Source organism: Pelmatolapia mariae, linkage group LG2 (assembly GCF_036321145.2).
Source record: "Pelmatolapia mariae isolate MD_Pm_ZW linkage group LG2, Pm_UMD_F_2, whole genome shotgun sequence".
Classification (NCBI taxonomy): Eukaryota; Metazoa; Chordata; class Actinopteri; order Cichliformes; family Cichlidae; genus Pelmatolapia; species Pelmatolapia mariae.
Genome location: NC_086228.1, coordinates 19,064,226 through 19,082,452, shown reverse-complemented (window position 1 = coordinate 19,082,452; position 18,227 = coordinate 19,064,226). Strand labels below are relative to the sequence as shown.

The window sequence follows — 18,227 nt, the reverse complement described above, 5'->3', positions numbered from 1 at the left end:
TTCATTAGGCTGTGGGACAGGAACATTTAATGTTCAAATAAATCCAATTTAAAGTTTCAGAGTGTAAATGTCTTCACCTAAGATATCAACAGCTGCACGTAGAGGAATCTCAGTGATAAATAAATTAACTGGAATTAAAATGTTTATTTTACCAATCAGCGTGATTAACCATGAGATTAAGGATTAATTACATATATATATATATATCTATATATATATATATATATATATATATATATATATATATATATATATATACATATATGTATATATATATATATATTTACTGATGTTTAAGTGCCATTTGCTAATATTTCTGTTGTAGGGATCATTTTCTCTGCAAGAAGAGTCATAATTTGTGAAATGTCCCTCTTCGATTGGTCAGATGCTGCCAACACCACCTCTTTCGTTTAAATGTGTAGGGGAAAGCCTGTTGACAAACAGCATTGTTTGACCATTTATTGTGATCGACAATGTTAGGGTAAGTGGATTCACACAACAGAAAGTTAACCTAGGTATGCTGATTAAGTTTTGTGGTATATTCCCCAGGCTAAACTAGTGCAGCTCGTAAAGTGAGATGGCGTAGCCTGTTAAAAAAACAAAATCTGAATGTGCAGTTTTTGGACGGTGGATCATTCATTACATCATTTATAGCAATTTTTTCTCATAATCACACTTCTTAACCCCATGGTGGTGCTAGAGGAAAAGTTAGAATATTGATCACCATCATTTTGCTATTTCAATCAGCCCCTCAGAAATGTGTAGAATAGAAAGCATGTTTGACATATCCAAGGACTGTTTGTTTTTGCTGCCCCGAGTAAACTTCCATCAGAGATAATGCTTAGTACAGCAGTGGTAACAGACTGTTTTGTGTAATCACATGCTTTTAGGCTTTTCTTTCTTCCATGTGAAAGAGGATATTTTCCTTATTCATAATATATATGAAAGATTGTTTTGTAGTTGGAGCAGTTGAGTGATTTAATCATGTGATTTGCACTTACCATAACTACAATTTTAGTTTTCCTCCTATGGGAATGATGAATGTGCAATTTTTTTGGAAAGAAGAATAAGTGAAAAGTTTGACTTCCTTATAGCATCAGGAGAAACTACTAAATAAACAAAGTTTATAAGTTTCATCTGTTTTTCATTAGTTTATCTAAGTCTGTTTCAGTCTACCGAACTACAAAGAAAAAAATGTCTTGATTAGCATAAAACAGACTAACAAATGCATTTGAATAGAGACAACACTTTGCACACTAAGCAGGACGATTCCAGGAAATGCAGGTTGACTGTAAAGACTGTGATAACCAATCAGATGTTGACCTTGATCACATCATCCTCCTCATTCACTGAAATATCAACAAGTTTCCTAGTAAGGGCATTGTCACGATGATGCTGTTATTGGTAACATTTCTTCTACTTCACCATGGAAGTAAGTTTTATCTAACTTTATAACCTACTATTTATTTATTTTTGCCACAATCTGCAACCAAAGTAAACATGTGACGGTTAATAAGGATTTTGGTGTGTCCCAGTTATTTATATTCTAGACAAATTTCCCAGTTTTTCATGTGTTTTGTTTAAACTCACTGCAGATACGCTGGATCAAGTGACCACAGTTCAGCTTGGTGAACCTGTAACTTTGACATGTGTTTTACCTCCTGGTGATTTAAGCAGTAAAATTCACTGGTACAAGCAGAGAGCAGGGGAAACTCTAAAACTGATTGCGACACTGCGACAAACTGCACAACCTCAGTATGGAAAAGGGTTTAATGCCTCAAGATTGGAAGTAAAAGAAAATAAGAACATCAGCATTCTGTCCATATTCAGGACAATCCCAGAAGATGAAGGAATGTATCACTGTGCAGTCATGGAATGGAATGTGAATACTTGGAGTGGGACATATTTGTTATTAAAAGGTAATTATGTGATTGCAGCCTTTTGGATTCACTGTAAATACTCAACCACCTAAAACAATGTAAAGGTAATAAATCTTAGTGAAAATAATTTTTTCACATGGTGGGGAAATAACTGTGTATTATATATGAATTTAAAAAATCAAGTTTAAACATCATATTAGGTATTTTAATGTGTTTGCAAATGGATTTCAATTTTTTCTCTTTGAGATACTTCTTTATCATTAATTTTTACACAGGGAACACCCAGAGAAATGTTACTGTTCGTCAGTGGCCAACGGTATTAGATCCAGTCCGTGCAGGGGATTCTGTGACTCTCAACTGTTCAGTCCTCTCAGACTCTGATAACAAGATGTGTCCTGGAGATCTCAATGTCCTCTGGTTCAGAGGACAAAACTCTCATCCAAATATCATCTATGTTGATGGAAAAAATCAAACTGAATGTAAGAAGCAATCAGACATTCAGCAGAGCTGTGTTTATCGCTTCTCTAAGAAGGTCAGCTCCTCTGATACTGGCACATACTACTGTGCTGTTGTCACATGTGGAACGATATTATTTGGAGGTGGAACTCAACTGCAAATTGGTAACACAAAAGTACAAATGCGCATAACATGTTTACGCCATCATGGCTTCTTCTCCTTTTTTTTATATTCTTCACGAAGAAATGACATACTTTTTTGTTTTTTTTAAGAAACAGGTTGGGAACTTATTGTCCTGGTAATAGCAATAACCTGCCTGGTCATTTCAGTGATTGTAAATATTGTTTTCATCTGTTTCGGAAGACCAAGACTAGCATGTAATAAATTTAAAGGTAAGTGTCATTCATTGAGTGAAATGTAGCAACAGAACAAATGTCAAAACTCAAGTTTCTGCTTTTTCTGCATTAATTTATGTTTCATTAAACAAGTGTCAAGTTTGAGATCCATATTGATATTTGTGCCTTCAAAAGCTTTGCATTTTAAGAGCACAATGTTAAAAACTCATCAAAGAAATGTATTATCTTAAATTTATTGAAACTTTAAATTAAAACTGATGAACTAGCAGGTTTAATTATTATTAGAGCATTATTGAGCATTGTAATGAAAAATCTGCTACATTTCATAATATATGTGTATTTGTTCATCATTACCAATAGACAGCACATCTTCACAAGGAAGAAATGACAACTTGACTCAACCACTGGATGATATTGTAAGTAATTATGTTAACTCGTATTGTTTTTTGTTAATTCATTACTATGAATCTCTGCAGCAGCTACAATATTTTATGATCTTTTAATTTCAAACAGAATGAAGGTGAGCAGGATCTGAACTATGCAGCAATACATTTCCCTGGAAGGAAACCTACAAAAGGAAGCAATAAAAAAGAACAGAAGACTGAAGAATGTGTTTATTCTCAAGTTAAGCGCTGATGTGAATGTGTTAACCAACCCTCTTACAAAGTGAATAAAATCATGTTGTGGGTTATTCCACTGTAGATAACTTTGATAATGTTTTATGATGCAAATAAATCAGGTTTTACAACCGCAATCAGTTCCATATGGCTTATACTTCTTGTTTCAGTAATTCCAGTAAAGTTTCAGGCTTCACTAAAAGAAGTTATTGCACTACATATTTTGGTCTTAATTAAGATGTGAAAATTACCACATTAATGTATGTTGCTTAACAAACTGTTCAATATTTGTTCCTATTAATTCAAACTTTAGTTCCTGCTTTTGTTTACGGTGGGGCTCATTAGAGTGTGACAAGCTTAAAGCTATGTGAGGCCAAGTGAAGTGAGTAAAGTTTAGTGCACTGTCCAAACTGTCTGTAATTATTATAGAATATAATTTTAACTGAAGGTCTAACAAGCCTTTTATCAACAGCGCGGAGAGTCTGGAGACCACTAACAGGCAAGACATCACACACTGCAAAATAACTGCACTGTCAAAGTGACACTAAATAAAGTTTGTCCAACCTTATAAGCAATATATTTGTATAATGACCAAAACTAGCACCACTGATTAGCAATGAGCTGTGCAGTCAGTTTCTTAATCATTAATATGCAAATTACATCAGTATAATGCTATTTTTTCTCAGGCTGGTATATGTTATATTGCAGTTGATTTACTACTACATCTCCATAGAAAGGAGGCAAATTTCCATCAAATAAACTGTGCATAGGGACCTCAGGAGCAGCACTTTATCTTTTAAGTAAAACATTTGTCATATCTATACAAACAGCTGATAAACAAACCAACAAATAATGCATACCTACAGGGGTTAAAGGGGTTAGCTCTATGTCCTTACCTTTCTCACAAAACTCTCAAATTTCTTCTCAGTTCCCATGCTCTTTATAGCGCTTTTCCCAGCTTGAGCTACCTGACAGATGCGTGATAGCCTATGTCACCATGTTCAGTCTCATGCTCTTCAAAGTACTGTAAACGATTTTAGTTAGAACATCAAGAACACAGTTAGTTTTCAGCACTACTTACAAGACTCCCTAATGTTTTCGCTTTCACTAAGAAATTGCTGTGAGCTCACCTTTAAAGTGTACAAGAAACACCATATGTATAAAGGCTAATTTACACCTGTCCTGCTCTAAACATGTATTTCTTAAATCCAGAGACAGAGTTAAATCTATGACAGTTTTTTAGCCCATTAACCCCATTTTAATTCAAATTTTTAGGTCAAATTACCACAACCCTTGAATCAGTGGCATATTTGACAAATTCCAATGGCTCCTAAAACCATCAACTCTGTGCTTTTTCAGTGATATAAGGGTAATCCCAGGCAGGGTGTCACATCCAAATAACAAATCACACAGAACCAACACAGGAAACAGCATTAAAAAAAACTATACACAAAAACCATGGTAAAAATAACCCTAAAGCCTGATAAAAAGTCTGTTTTCTGTGGCACTGATCACACTGTTGTGACGGTGTTCCTGCAATTGATGACCCTAATATCACTGAAAAGCACAGAATTCTTGTTTTATACAGCTGTTACAAATTTTGAAAGAAAAAAAACCCGTTACAAAACACCTGTCTGATGCCAGTGACAGGCTAAGCTTTAAAGCAGTGTTTCACAACCTTTTGGAGCGACAGCACATATTTCACGCAACACATACCAAACACAAATGTTACAAAAAGCATCTTGATAATTTCCCCCCGTGCACCAGGCATAGTGGAATTAGCTCAGTTTGTCCCCAGTATAACATTTTTGCTTTCTTCTGACCACTACTCACACTAGCGCCTTCATCTGGGTCGGAATTTTTACTCCAGGACCCAGGTTAAATTGACTACTTTTTCTTTTCAAATATTTGTCTATTGCTATTGCGCGCTACCTTGTCGCATGACTAAGTAATTTCTTCTTCGTCTTCTTCTGTTTTACTGGCAGTTGGCAACCCATTTAATGGGAATAATAAGTTGTACTGCCCTCTAGTGGAAGAGAATGTAATATTTCTGCCTGAACGGTCGCTTAGAGTACCAGTCAAGATGAAACCAGATAATCTTCCACACCTGATCATTTCTCACGGCACACCTATGTGTCGCGGCACAGTGGTTGGGAATCAGAATCAGAATACTTTATTAATCCCGAAGGAAATTATAGGTTACAGCAGGCAGCATGCTAATGGCGCATGCGCACTTACAAAGAAACCTTCTGACCAAACTTTACACAAACATCACATTGGGAAGATATGTCAGAGAGCTGATAGGAAAAAACAATGAAAATACATAACATGAGGTGAGAGGAAGAGAAAAAAAATTCCACTCAGACTGAGCTCCTAATGGGAGAACAGTTTGAGAACAGAATAAACACTCAGGCACAAAAAGCGCATGACTGTCAATACACTTTGAAACACAAGACAGGCAACAGGGGTGGGTAAGTTTAAGAGAGAGGCAGTGTAGACAGCGCATCCGGTCCTGCAACATGTCTGCGCTGGTCCAGTCAAACCGCCATCTGCCCCGGGAGGGAACAAGCATCGAAGGCGTTTGGAAAGGGAGGCGGGATGAGTGTGTATCAGTGTATGTGTATGCATGTGTGTGTCCTGAGTTAGCTGATAGAGTGTCCTTCGCCCTGCCAGGCTAAGTAAACAGTCTTCCAGCCGACCCAGGTGGCCTTCCGTAGGGGAGGAACAGTCTAAACACCGTCTGTTATCAGTGAGAATTTGTTTTGTTCAGCTCCAGCCTTGAGACCACAGCTGGTGCCGAAATGGTAGCCGCATGAAATGATGGTGGTTTTTCCTTTAGCGAGAAAAACTCATGTGAATTTCAAAGCCGTTCTAGCAGTCCGACACTGGTCTCTCAATCTCCCGTTGGAGAGCCGTGAGCTTGCCCGAGATGTTATCAATCTTGCGCTCAAATAGCAAATTCTCAGAACTCACGACCGCCGTGAACTTCTCCAAGATGTCATCCAGTTTTCGCTCAGAGGTCTTTGTCTGAGTGTTCACGGCAGCCTCAAGCTTCTCCAAGATCTTATCCATGCTGCGTTCAATGAACCTGTTAAAGTGAATTGTTAAATGTTGTCATGTTTATGCTCACCATTTCTACATTGTTTCAAGCTGTGTGATCAAAGACATTCCTTTGTCTCTGACCACCTCTCCAGCCACTCTGGTGCTGGGGGAGGTTTTATTGTAGATACATCCTATCTGAAAGATCTGTTTCTTGTGTTGTAAGCTTCCTGCTTTAATGAACCTTTTGGTGAGCAGGAGGTCACACAAACGCACTCCCATGACACACACACACACACACACACACACGTTCTTGCACATGCATAGACATGCATACACGTGCACACACATACACATAGTGCCTTGTCTTTTAGAACTATTGGGGCGTTTTAAGGTGAGAGGTGCTTGTGTTGTGTATTGTAACAGTTTGTCAATAAATAGCTGCGAGGAGAGCTGCTCTTTGAAGGACTTGGTTTGGAGACAGGTGAGGAGCGTTTAGCTCCACAGCCTGGTTCTGACCAAGCTCTCCCTCATTAGCGAGTAAAAAACCAGTTGAAGATGTTCTGTCTTGTTTTCGCTCTTCATGAGAAATAAGTTCCTTAACTAGCGGAGCCTGTGGAAGCACAGACTCAACAGAGCCCATTTTGAAAAGTCAAGACCAGGGAAACAACGCTTTAGGGGGTTAAAGTTTTTAGATTATGTTTAGTGCTATCTTGTGCCCTCACAGAACGTAAGATCACTGGATTGGCTGGTTAGTTTCTGGTAATAGACTTACATTAGCTTATGTTAACTAACCAGTGACAGAAGTGGTAATTCAGTAGAAAAAAAAAGAAAAACAGTCTAACGGTGTGTTCACACCGAACGCGATAGAGGTGGCCAGAGCGTCAGGTGTACATGTAAAGTCAATGGAAAGAGCGCGATGACACGTGATTGTGCGTCCGGCGAAAATTCGGAAGCAGATTTGCGTCGCGAAAACGCCAAAACTCGTGAAACGCGCGTCAGTGTACCGCGTCTGGCACGTTTGACTCGCGAAAAAAAACACGCGCGTGAGTTTTTGTGTTGCATTTTGTGCATACGCGTGTTTCGCCTCTACCGCTCGAGTTGGAAAATCTGAACTCCAGCGTCAAATCGCGCTGCGACAACCAATCAGGAGCCTGGTGACGTGGCTGTGACCTAGGTCAAAGGGGCAGATCCAGCCAAAGCCCCTCATTCTTCATTCAGTATGGAGGAAAAACTCATCACTGCCGTGGCTAATCACCCAGAGCTGTATGATGCCAGCTGCTACTTCTACTGAGACAGGAATATAAAGGACCGAGCTTGGAGGAAGAAATGTGAAGAGATCGGGCAACCTGGTAAGTTCATTCATTTCTCTTTTTACATTTTTCACTGACCCGGGGAGGCCGCACAAAAGCTAGCAAGCCACCGCTATTTTCCCACTGATGTACAAATACCGTTCTGCTTTTATGCATGTTGTCATATAGGAATATATTTTGTTTATTAATAAACAGCACCCAGTGGTCCCGCTCATCCGTCACTGCCTCGCTTTTTCGCTGATTTCTTTTTTCTTTTTTGCACAGTACAGCATTGCATTCTGCAGCCTGATTGACAAATCTCCTCCGTGTCGTGTCTCCTGCGCTTGTCAAATTTATCATGTTTTGTTTTGATAACCATCACATCCAATAGATAAAACAGCACAAAAACACCCATAACTATGACCCTCATTCGGAAATAGACACCTGCACCGCGAGGGAAAAAGGCGCACAAAAATGTCAGGCAGATGAAGACAAAACACGGCATAATAATACTTTTACGTTTTGCAATCTACAAAGGTTTGCACTTTGAGAATCAACTTGTGAGAACTGTGGCTAATGTTCATGTGTGTGGGGAAAAAGTGTATAAAGTACGTGGCGAGGGGCTAGTTATTCTGACAACCCCTGCTGCAATAAAAGAGGGACCACTGTATATACTTGCTCTATGATTATTGTATTCAACCTGTTAACATTTAATATTGTCTTGATAGAACCAACTGATTCTTCAGCAGATCATCCCCTGTTGCTCTTCCTGGCTCCCCAGTCCCTGAGCTCCTGCTGCTGCACCCACAGGTATGCAATTGTAGCATCAGATGTACAGTACGCACTGATAGCTTTTTACTCGGTGGGATTCCCTTGTGATCACTTTACTAAATGTCTACAACCAATCTGATTATATCCTGTGTTTTGTTTTTGTTTTTTCAATGTTGAAATGAAAATCTAGTAGCAGCCTTCTCATTTCTTTGTGTTTTGTGCTGTTTTACAGGCCCAGAGAGGAGGACGGCTCCGAGGCAGATGAGGGACAGGCCACGCCAGTCTCCAATGAAGCATTTCCTCCTCAGCCTTGTTCCTGCTCTGGAGAGCAGCTGGGTCCTTTTTATTCCTGTCTCTCTGTAAATACTTATATTTTATATATTTATGTTTAATGTTTTTCTGTTTGAGAATTGTAATATTATTTCAAATAAATTTTTATAATGACTAATGTCTCAGTTCTACTACACAGCAAATGTTGGCACACGACTTGACACATGTAGAATTTATTTCATATTATACTAATGACAAAATATACTAATACAGTGGGATGCAAAAGTTTGGGCAACCTTGATAATAGTCAGTATTTTCCTGTATAAATCGTTGGTTGTTACAATAAAGAATGTCAGTTAAATATCATACAGGAGACACACACATTGATATTTGAGAAGTGAAAAGAAGTTTACTGGAATTACAAAAAGTGTGCAATAATTGTTTAAACAAAATCAAGCAGGTGCATAAATTTGGGCACCACAAAAAAAGAAATGAAATAAATATTTAGTGTATATCAATGTGTGTGTCTCCTATATGATATATGGGGTGCCTTTGTCTGGAAGTGCTTCCCATCCAGAGCTCCACAGCAGAGAGGGAAGTTCCAGCGCTCCTGGAATCCCTCTGTGATGGACCGCCAGTCTCCAGGTGAAGGCACAGCCATGAAGTCGTCCACTAGACAGTCCCAGATGGCCGTCGCTACCTGGAGGGTGATCTGGCACACCGTGGACACACCGACTCTGAAACTGAACGCGATGGTCCTGAAGGAGTCCCCGGTGGCAAGGGACCTGGACAAAGTTGTTCAAAATTAGTATTATGTGTACTGCAGTTACAAAATACATTATTCAAATTCCAAAATACTTTTGTGATGTCAGATTTAAATCACAAAACATAAATCTTACATAAAACATTTTGTAATTACAAGGATAATTACATAATATATATTAGATATAATATAAAACAGTTGTGTTTTGTTTTAACTTTAACATATCATAATTTGATTGGTAGCAACTTTTACCACTACAGTGAGCCTATCACTCATAATCCCTCAACATGTCAGTCAGGTAGGAATGAAGTAAGACATTAATAGAAATAAAGAGTTGTATGTTGACATGTAGCCCTTTCCTTGCTTAAATCATTGTTAATATTTTTGAAAAATTAACCTGTGATAAGACAGCTTATCAAGATAGAATATGCTAGATAGAATCATATAACTAAAGATGAACCAAACTTCACAATTTCATCTAGCTCTCAGTTTTAAGAAAGGCTGGTGACCCCTGTTATAGAGTCTGACAGCTGCAGGGATTATATACAAATATTCAACTATACCAGAATTAAACCAGGTGTAAATAAAAAAAAAAAAGGAGTGAGTATCACTACAAAGATTACCAACAGTGGGCCTCATACCAGTTTGATATCAGCAAACACCGAGAGCATACACTGATAGACACCACAGCCATGCTATCATTGCTAACACTGATAACAGCATAAATCGAATTAAATCGGGATTTGATGAGACCTTTCAAGTGAAAGACAGTGATATCGCTGTCATCGCCGTCATCCAGGCGCAGCTCCCGGGGCAAGTGGTGAAACTCATCAAACTGCTCACGCCTCTGGAGGACTGGAACCAGGTACGGCGAGGACGTCCTTAACGCCGCTGCTCTGCTCTCCACAGTAAATAGAGAAGGGAGACTCTCTCTTCAAGCGCTAGCTCGGCAGCTGCCATCTAGCAAAGATACCGTCTGGCACAACTTCCTCCCACATCCCTCCCACATTTCCGTTTCACGCGCGTGAGACGATGCAATTTTGAGGCGCGATGGATTTCTGTTGGACACGCGTTGAGGTGCGAATGTGCACGCTTCAAATTACGGGCGTTTGGGGCGTTTTCGCCCGCGCCTATCGCGTTCGGTGTGAACGCACTGTAAGGGGGTCACTTTTGCACTACCCCTGGCTGCAACAATATTTATTATTATTATTTTTTTTTTAAGGCTATGTTGTCCACTTTTGCTCAGTCTCTTAGCAGTGAGTGATTGTCTGTTGTTTGGCTAGCTGAACTGAAGCAAGAAAATCCCCCTGTTAGTTGTAATGTCAGTGTTTGTAGAGCACTTTATAAACGTGGACAGTGTGTAAATGAATAAAAAAAATCAGCAAGCCTTTGATGGGGAACTTATTAAAGAGTTTTTGGTGGCTGAAATGGGACAAACACTGGTCATGTTTACTTATTTGTGTTTGAATCTTAATTTTCCATTGTCCTCATCCAAGCTGATCAGGGACGTTAAAATGGCTGTACAATACGGTCTGAATGGAAACTTTACGTTCTTTGTTGCAGGCGTATGAAAGCTAAGGTAGACTGAAGTTACTAACGATTAATGTTGTGATGCCATCACAATAATATTGTTCTATCTAATATGGTTCGATTTGAAAATTCATAAAATCATACATTAATTAATACAAAAACAAGGGGTAACAGAATATATAAAGAACAACGTGATACATCATGGTTTCAGTAAAATTAAAAACAAGTTCTTTATTAGTTTATTTTCAGTGAATGAGATTGGTACTCAAAGACAACCCACAGTTTTTCATACACACTTTCACATTCTGCATTTAACTTGAGAATACACACTTTCTTCAGTTTCCAGTTCATTCTTCCTCTTCTTTCCTCTTGTAGCTTTGCTTCCAGAGAAATGCAGTGCAGCGTAGTTCAGATGATAATCACCTTCAGGCTATGCAACAAACACCATTAGTTCCATAAAATAAATGGGTGGGAAATCAGTTAAATCAATTTTCTTATTACTTATTATGTCTTATTACTTACACTACTGTCCACTGTTTGCCTCAAGTCATCTTGTCTTTCCTGTGAAGAGCTTTTTTCTGTGCGTAATAGTGATAAAAGAGGATTGTTATTATTATCTGTTTTTATAGATTTTTATTAATGTTTTAATCAGCAGTTAAACTGTTGGCAGTAACGTGGAAAAGGTCAATAAGGGATGTATATATACATAAGCAACTAATATTGAGACTTAAAATATTTAAACAAAAATGTTTGATTTTAGATTGATGAATTAATATATAACCTGCAAAGATCTGTTTAATTTGGTGGGAAATTAAAGTGTGATATATACAAAGCAAAATCAAGACTAATATATACAAAAAATACTTGATTTTACACAAATTAATAATATTCTTTCTAAAAACATTTTTTTGAACGTGAGGAAAACTAAAGCGTTATTATAATTGTTAATTTAGTGAACAACACTTACTTTGAAATTGTTTACATGCTGCTCTTGGAGTTCGCCAGCAGATGAAAATAATATTGAGAATCACAGAAATTATCAAGAAGATTATTGCTATCACCAAAGAAATAAATTCCAAACCTGCTGTTTGCGCTACAAAAACAAGAAAAGAAAGTTTCTCAAACACACTAACACTGACATAATATTATTAACAGAATATTTTTAACATGATATATATTTTAAAATCATACCCATTTGTTGTTTAGTTGCATTTCCAAATAATATTTCTCCACATGTGGCCACGGCACAGTAGTAAGTCCCAGAATCAGAGGAGCTGATGTTCTTAGACAAGCGATAAACACAACTCTGCTGAGTCTCAGATCTTTTCTTACATTCATGATGTCTGTTTCCATCAGTGTATATGATGCTAGGATGAGATGGATTTGCTTCCCTGAACCAGAACACATTGTGACCTCCTGGACATGTCTTTCTGTTAGAGTTGGAGAGGACTGAACACTGAAGAGTCACAGAGTCTCCTGGATGGACTTTCTCCTTAACAAAAGTGTAGTTTGATGTTCCCTGGGTGTTTCCTGTTTATATAAATGTGTTAATGAAGCACATTTTGAAGGATTGATGTACTGTGTCTATAAAATGTGTCTTTAAAATTAAATAGAGGCAAATTATATTTAAATTCAAATACATTAGAATTAGTATATTAACTTAGTCTGTTTTTTCTCATGCTTTTCACAATTAACAAGCTTTTGTTAAAATTCATACTGTACAATTTTACAGACTGAAGCATGTGGCAAAACTCCATGAAGGTAGAGCACATTATTACCTTTTACCAGCAAATACGTCCCGGTCCACTCAGTATTCTTACGCCACTCTGTGAATCCACAGTGATAGATTCCCTCGTCCTCTTGATTTGTCTTCAAAATGGTCAGGCTGGTAAAATGTTTATGGTGATTGACCTTCAATCTCGAGTTATTAAACTCAGGTGTAAACTCGGGTGTTGCAGATTCCCTCATTGTCCAAATTACTTTCAGAGTGTCCCCGGTACTCTGCTTGTACCAATGGACTTCTTTACGAATGGTCTCAATCGCTGGCAGATTACATGGAATGGTTACAGTCTCCCCAAGTTGAACTGTAGTTACTGGAACAAGTGTATCTAATTTCATAGAAAACATATACACATAAACAAATATAAAGGAGTAAGTCGTAAGGAAAACCACCACGCAAACAACATACACGTATGAGAAAACCTACACAGAATAAGTAGATACTTACATCCTCGGTGAAGAACAAGCAGTATAACCCATAACACGATCATCTTGCGAATGTCTTTTCTTATATACATTGTAGGTTTTTCACTGACTGTAGGAGGTATTATGACTTTTATGTCACACTGTCAGATGGACCTGACTGGTTATGAAGTGCACTTCCTGTCATACTGGTTCCTTCCAGGTCTTTGAGGAGTATGTCACCTCTTCTTTATCCAGTCACTCACTTTTTTTCAATTTAAATCCTTTTTCTAATTCTCATCTTGAAGTTTTTCATCTTTGCTAAAAAAAACAAAAACATCAGCTCTCTGCTCTTATCATCATCTTTCAGCAAGTTTTCCAACTAAATGATTTCATTGGTTATTTGTTCTATGACTGGCAACAACTCATTACAGTTTTTTTGAATCCATTAGATTCTTTCAACTTAAAAATAATAACAATGATAATAATAATTATCTTAAAATGTAGTTATGTTTGCGGGTTTAAGTCCTATCTTGGAAAATCTTTGAGCTTTTTTCAATCACTGATTCCTTTCATATTCACTTCCTGAATGATTTAGCCAGTAAAACTAGGTTCTGTAAGTTCTGTTTTCATATTTACAGTTCCTTTGACTACGATGACCTGGATGACTGAGAACCTTCACAGACATGTTTCATATTTACCTGGGTTTCCATGCACTGCCTTATCTGAAAGTGAAGACATTAGCATACATTTTGAATTCTCTTATAAAATCATATTTATTTCTCAATAAGATCAGTGCTGTCCATTTCTGGCTAAGTTGTCAGCACAATTCCAGGTCATCTACAGAAATAATCTGATCCTGCAGTGGTTAAATATTTAAGTGATAGTTAGGAGTTAAGTCAAGTCTGAAATGCTTTGTAGTGTTTTTATTTCCCTCTATATTATATTCTGTTTACACAGGACATGATCAAATTATTAATAGATTGTTTTCAACTTCATTGTTTATTGAATGTTGTCATTGTGCAAAGCATATTTACAAACTCCACATTATCAGTGAAGACCCACCCAGTCAGCTTGTCATTCACCTAAGCAGGAAGAAACATATGTACCAGCATATAGATCTGACAAGATAGTTGTGGTCACACGCTCCATCCTCTACACTCACTTCAGAGCACCACTCAGTGTCAGAAAAACACAGTGACCTGACAAGAACACCTGACAGTTCTGATTCAACTGAGATACAAACACCAAAGTGATAGAAAAATCTTATGTACTTAAGAGAAAGAACTGCTGGAAACCTAAAGACCGCTGTGTTTGGGCCTTCAAGCAAGGGTGTAAATAAGGTCTCAAGGAACCATACTGAGCACAGTTAGTTGTTTCCAGTCACATTTTATGACTTCAGATATGAACAGAAGTAGATTTCTGATGCTGAATGTTTTTAACACATGATTTGTGAATTCACTTAAATGTCATGTCATATCTGGTGAAAGGTCATAGTGAGATCTGTTCTGAGTAAACAGCTTCAGTGGTTGGTAAAAGCATGGAGAAAGTGCTGCCAACCTTCATCCATCATCGATGTAGCTGTTAAATCTGGGCTGACTTGTTCTTGTGACAGTGAGAGTCACCTCTCACTCATGACACTGTCGTGGTCCTGGGTCTTCAACACAGTGTTTTGAGTTTTGTTTTGGATCCATGATTGACTGTATTTCGGTTCAGGCTTTGTACAGTCTGGTCTTCAGTTTAGTTCTTCCTAGTGTCTCTGAGTTTGTTATGTATATTTGCAGTTCATAGTTTCTTGTTTGATATTGTTAGTTTCCTTTTGTGGCTATGCTTTGTCTCCTGTGGAAGCGAGTTATGTCTCCCCAGGCATGTTCCTGTTTCTGTCTATTCTCTCTGTGCTCTCCTGTGGTTGTCTGGTCTCCCTGTTGTGTTTAGTGAGTCTTGTTCTGACAGGTTAGTTGTGTCTCTGTGTTTAAATAGCCTGGCTATTGATTGAGTTCAGATGCAACATTGCGCTAAAGTCTTTAGCCAAGCTTTATTTCTTTAGAATTTGTTAGGAAAGTGGGATATAAGTAAAATGTTTTTTTAAAAAGATGTGCAAACATTCATGGAAATACAGTTTAGAAGGCATAAACTAAGTTTGTATAATTCTCACAAGCTTGAAAGACAATTGGTATGACCACCCTTATACTTCAACACAACTCTCTTAGATGAACTCTATTAGATATTTAAGTTGTCTTCAGGAATAGTTCTCAGGTTTCTTGAATGACATTCAATGCTTTGGATCTTGGCTGTCTTTTGCTTTGCTTTGCTTCTGCATTTTCTGTTTTCTGTTTTTTTTATTTTTGGGGATAAATGGTTTATAATACACAAAGCAATTAAATATTAAGAGTTACAGTTAACATATGTAACTTCTTTATGCTGACAGAACAGCGAGTTCCACTGCTCCGGTCCATTTAAACTCAAAGTGGGCTGTATGTAGCCCACAATGTAAAATGAGTTCAACACCCCTGCTGTGGTGATTTGATGCTAAACAAATTTGAGTTGAACTGAAAATTTTGAGATATTCATAAATGATGACAAACACAATAACAAGAAAACTCTTAAGACATTTTAATACAAGAAGAATACAACAATAATAAAGCTATGGAATAAAGCTATTTTTAACAACTTATTGCTGTACATTTATGTATCCTTCTCTGACATGTAGTTCCTCTGGTTGAATACATCAGCAATTACCTGTCCATCTTTAGCTCTATAGCAGATCATTAAAGTACAGTTAGTAGTAATATAAAACCAAATTAAGCCATGTAATAAAACTGCATGAATGTAAGCCGATCATTTAAAAAAAAAAAAAGTTCATATCAATGAGAATCTCAACAGGAAGCTTGGTTAAACAAAAAAACAAACAACAAGAAAATACAATCTACAATTTTCAAATGTTTGAAAGTTGGACAGAGAGAAAAACAACCAAGAAAAGCAATAAATGTTCCCAACCAGACTAGACTGGCAGTGTTGCAGGTCAGGGCTTATCCTGAGGCATATACATGTGCGCACATTTATATTAAAATGCAGTTAATCTCAATACATTTAAACCCACCGCTATGATAGGCAGTGACATGTGTCATGACGACATGATTTATAAAGAAAGATAAGATATAAAAACCAATTAACTCTAAACAAACATCCGCTACATAATTTCATAAGGAGGGTAACTAGAACTAATCCAATCCAAAAGCCTTGGCCATGTAGATCTGCTTCTCAACTGCCTTTGCATCCTCTATTTTCCCTCTGTCAGCCTTCATCATTGTAAAGACAACAGCAGAAAACATAGACGTGTCCTTATTGTGGGGAAATAGGGTACATAAAAATATTAGAAATATCAAAATGTAAAAAATCTTAAAAAATCACTTAAGATTTAGGAAAATAATCCGACCATTAAATACTTTACCTTTTGTCTTTTCTGATCGCTGCATTTTTTCTGCAGGACAGTGGCTTGATTATAGAACATACACATTACAATTAATTCAAATGTAAGATTAATTAACTTTTGTTTTTCATAGAGAACTGTGAGTAACTTAAGTTACCTTTGCAATGATTACTGCTGTTTTTTCTAATCGAATAAGTGAGGACAGCAGTAACAATGAGAACGAAGACAGTGCACAGCAGAAAAATAACTATACTGGCCATCAGAGAGCAAATGTTGGTTTCTGGAATGACAATAAAAGTGAAAAACAAAGTTAGAAATGACTAAAAAAAATGATGTTTTATTTCTCCTCATGATGAAATGACAGTGAGCATAAAATCAAATTTTGTAATGCCTATTTAATGAATTAATAATCACTTTTAATTAAACATACTCGCATTATGTCATGATATGTTTTTTTAGAAATCATACCTATTTGCAGTTGAGTTCCATCTCCAAATAATATCGTTCCACATGTGACAACAGCACAGTAGTATGTGCCAGCATCAGAGGAGCTGACCTTCTTAGAGAAGTGATAAACACAGCTCCTCTGAGTGTCTGATTGCTTCTTACATTCAGTTTGATTCTTTCCATCAACATAGATGATATTTGGATGAGAGTTTTGTCCTCTGAACCAGAGGACATTGAGATCTCCAGGACACATCTTGTTATCAGAGTCTGAGAGGACTGAACAGTTGAGAGACACAGAATCCCCTGCACGGACTGGATCTAATACCGTTGGCCACTGACGAACAGTAACGTTTCTCTGGGTGTTCCCTGTGTAATAATAAAAAACAGTGTTTAAAAATTACCTCCAAACACAATTTCAAATTTTATCGAAAAATAAATGATAAAGGTGTTTCTTTAAAAGGAAAACGTGGAATCAATTTGCAAACACATTAAAATACCTAATATGATGTTTAAACTTGACATTTTAAATTCATATATAATCTACAGTTATTTTTCCCACCATGTGAAAAAGTTATTTTCACTAAGATTTATTACCTTTACATTGTTTTAGGTGGTTAAGTATTTACAGTGAATCCAAAAGGCTGCAATCACATAATTACCTTTTAATAACAAATACGTCGCACTCCAAGTATTCACATTCCATTCCATGACTGCACAGTGATACATTCCTTCATCTTGTGGGATTGTCCTGAATATGGTCAGACTGCTGATGTTCTTATTGTCTTTTACTTCCAATCTTGAGGCATTAAACCCTTGTCCATACTGAGGATGTGCAGTTTGCCGCAGTGTCGCAATCAATTTGAGAGTTTCCCCTGCTCTCTGCTTGTACCAGTGAATTTTACTGCTTAAATCACCAGGAGGTAAAACACATGTCAAAGTTACAGGTTCACCAAGCTGAACTGTGGTCACTTGATCCAGCGTTTCTGAAGTAAACATGTAAAGAACAAAACATGTGAAACACTATAGGAAATTAGTCCAGAATGTAACCAAGTTGGACACAAAAAAACATCATTAACCATTACACATCTAGGTGCATTGCAGATTCCTAAATGACAAAAAGAAAATAGATCATAATTAGACAGAACTCACCTCCTTGGTGAAGAAGAAAGACAAGTGTTACCCAAATCAGAGTCAT

General features: G+C 37.2%; 3 protein-coding genes across 3 annotated transcripts; 1 reads left to right on the top strand and 2 right to left on the bottom strand.

The window, feature by feature from the left end:
- The first annotated feature begins 1,389 nt into the window (after positions 1-1,389).
- LOC134633764 (uncharacterized) lies at positions 1,390-3,328 on the top strand. Its single transcript, XM_063482806.1, has 6 exons — positions 1,390-1,432; positions 1,596-1,919; positions 2,156-2,530; positions 2,615-2,728; positions 3,053-3,108; positions 3,206-3,328. Exons 1-6 carry the CDS (start codon positions 1,390-1,392, stop codon positions 3,326-3,328), a joined length of 1,035 nt encoding a protein of 344 aa, XP_063338876.1.
- A 2,852-nt stretch (positions 3,329-6,180) lies between these two features.
- Positions 6,181-13,244, bottom strand: LOC134633761 (signal-regulatory protein beta-2-like). The gene is made up of 6 exons (XM_065472110.1): positions 13,202-13,244; positions 12,753-13,082; positions 12,166-12,504; positions 11,942-12,067; positions 6,493-6,514; positions 6,181-6,397 (listed from the first exon to the last, which is right to left on the bottom strand). The coding sequence occupies exons 1-6, from the start codon at positions 13,242-13,244 to the stop codon at positions 6,181-6,183; spliced, it is 1,077 nt and encodes a 358-aa protein (XP_065328182.1).
- A 3,132-nt stretch (positions 13,245-16,376) lies between these two features.
- Positions 16,377-18,227, bottom strand: LOC134633754 (uncharacterized). The gene is made up of 5 exons (XM_063482779.1): positions 18,182-18,227; positions 17,692-18,015; positions 17,054-17,398; positions 16,607-16,650; positions 16,377-16,496 (listed from the first exon to the last, which is right to left on the bottom strand). Exons 1-5 carry the CDS (start codon positions 18,225-18,227, stop codon positions 16,377-16,379), a joined length of 879 nt encoding a protein of 292 aa, XP_063338849.1.

Bases quoted from the DNA above. Each gene is read 5' to 3' on its own strand.
- LOC134633764 (XM_063482806.1), top strand. From the start codon at position 1,390: ATGATGCTGTTATTGGTAACATTTCTTCTACTTCACCATGGAA. The intron at 2,531-2,614 runs GTTTACGCCATC...TTTAAGAAACAG, and splicing joins AGTACAAATGCGCATAACAT to GTTGGGAACTTATTGTCCTG. The intron at 2,729-3,052 runs GTAAGTGTCATT...CATTACCAATAG, and splicing joins AGCATGTAATAAATTTAAAG to ACAGCACATCTTCACAAGGA.
- LOC134633754 (XM_063482779.1), bottom strand. From the start codon at position 18,227: ATGACTCTGATTTGGGTAACACTTGTCTTTCTTCTTCACCAAGGAG. The intron at 16,651-17,053 runs GTATGATTTCTA...TCTATAATCAAG, and splicing joins TGGAACTCAACTGCAAATAG to CCACTGTCCTGCAGAAAAAA. The intron at 16,497-16,606 runs GTAAAGTATTTA...CCCCACAATAAG, and splicing joins GCGATCAGAAAAGACAAAAG to GACACGTCTATGTTTTCTGC.
- LOC134633761 (XM_065472110.1), bottom strand. From the start codon at position 13,244: ATGATCGTGTTATGGGTTATACTGCTTGTTCTTCACCGAGGAT. The intron at 13,083-13,201 runs GTAAGTATCTAC...CTATGAAATTAG, and splicing joins GCTTGTTCTTCACCGAGGAT to ATACACTTGTTCCAGTAACT. The intron at 6,515-11,941 runs GTAAGTGTTGTT...AACCTCCCCCAG, and splicing joins AGCATGTAAACAATTTCAAA to CACCAGAGTGGCTGGAGAGG.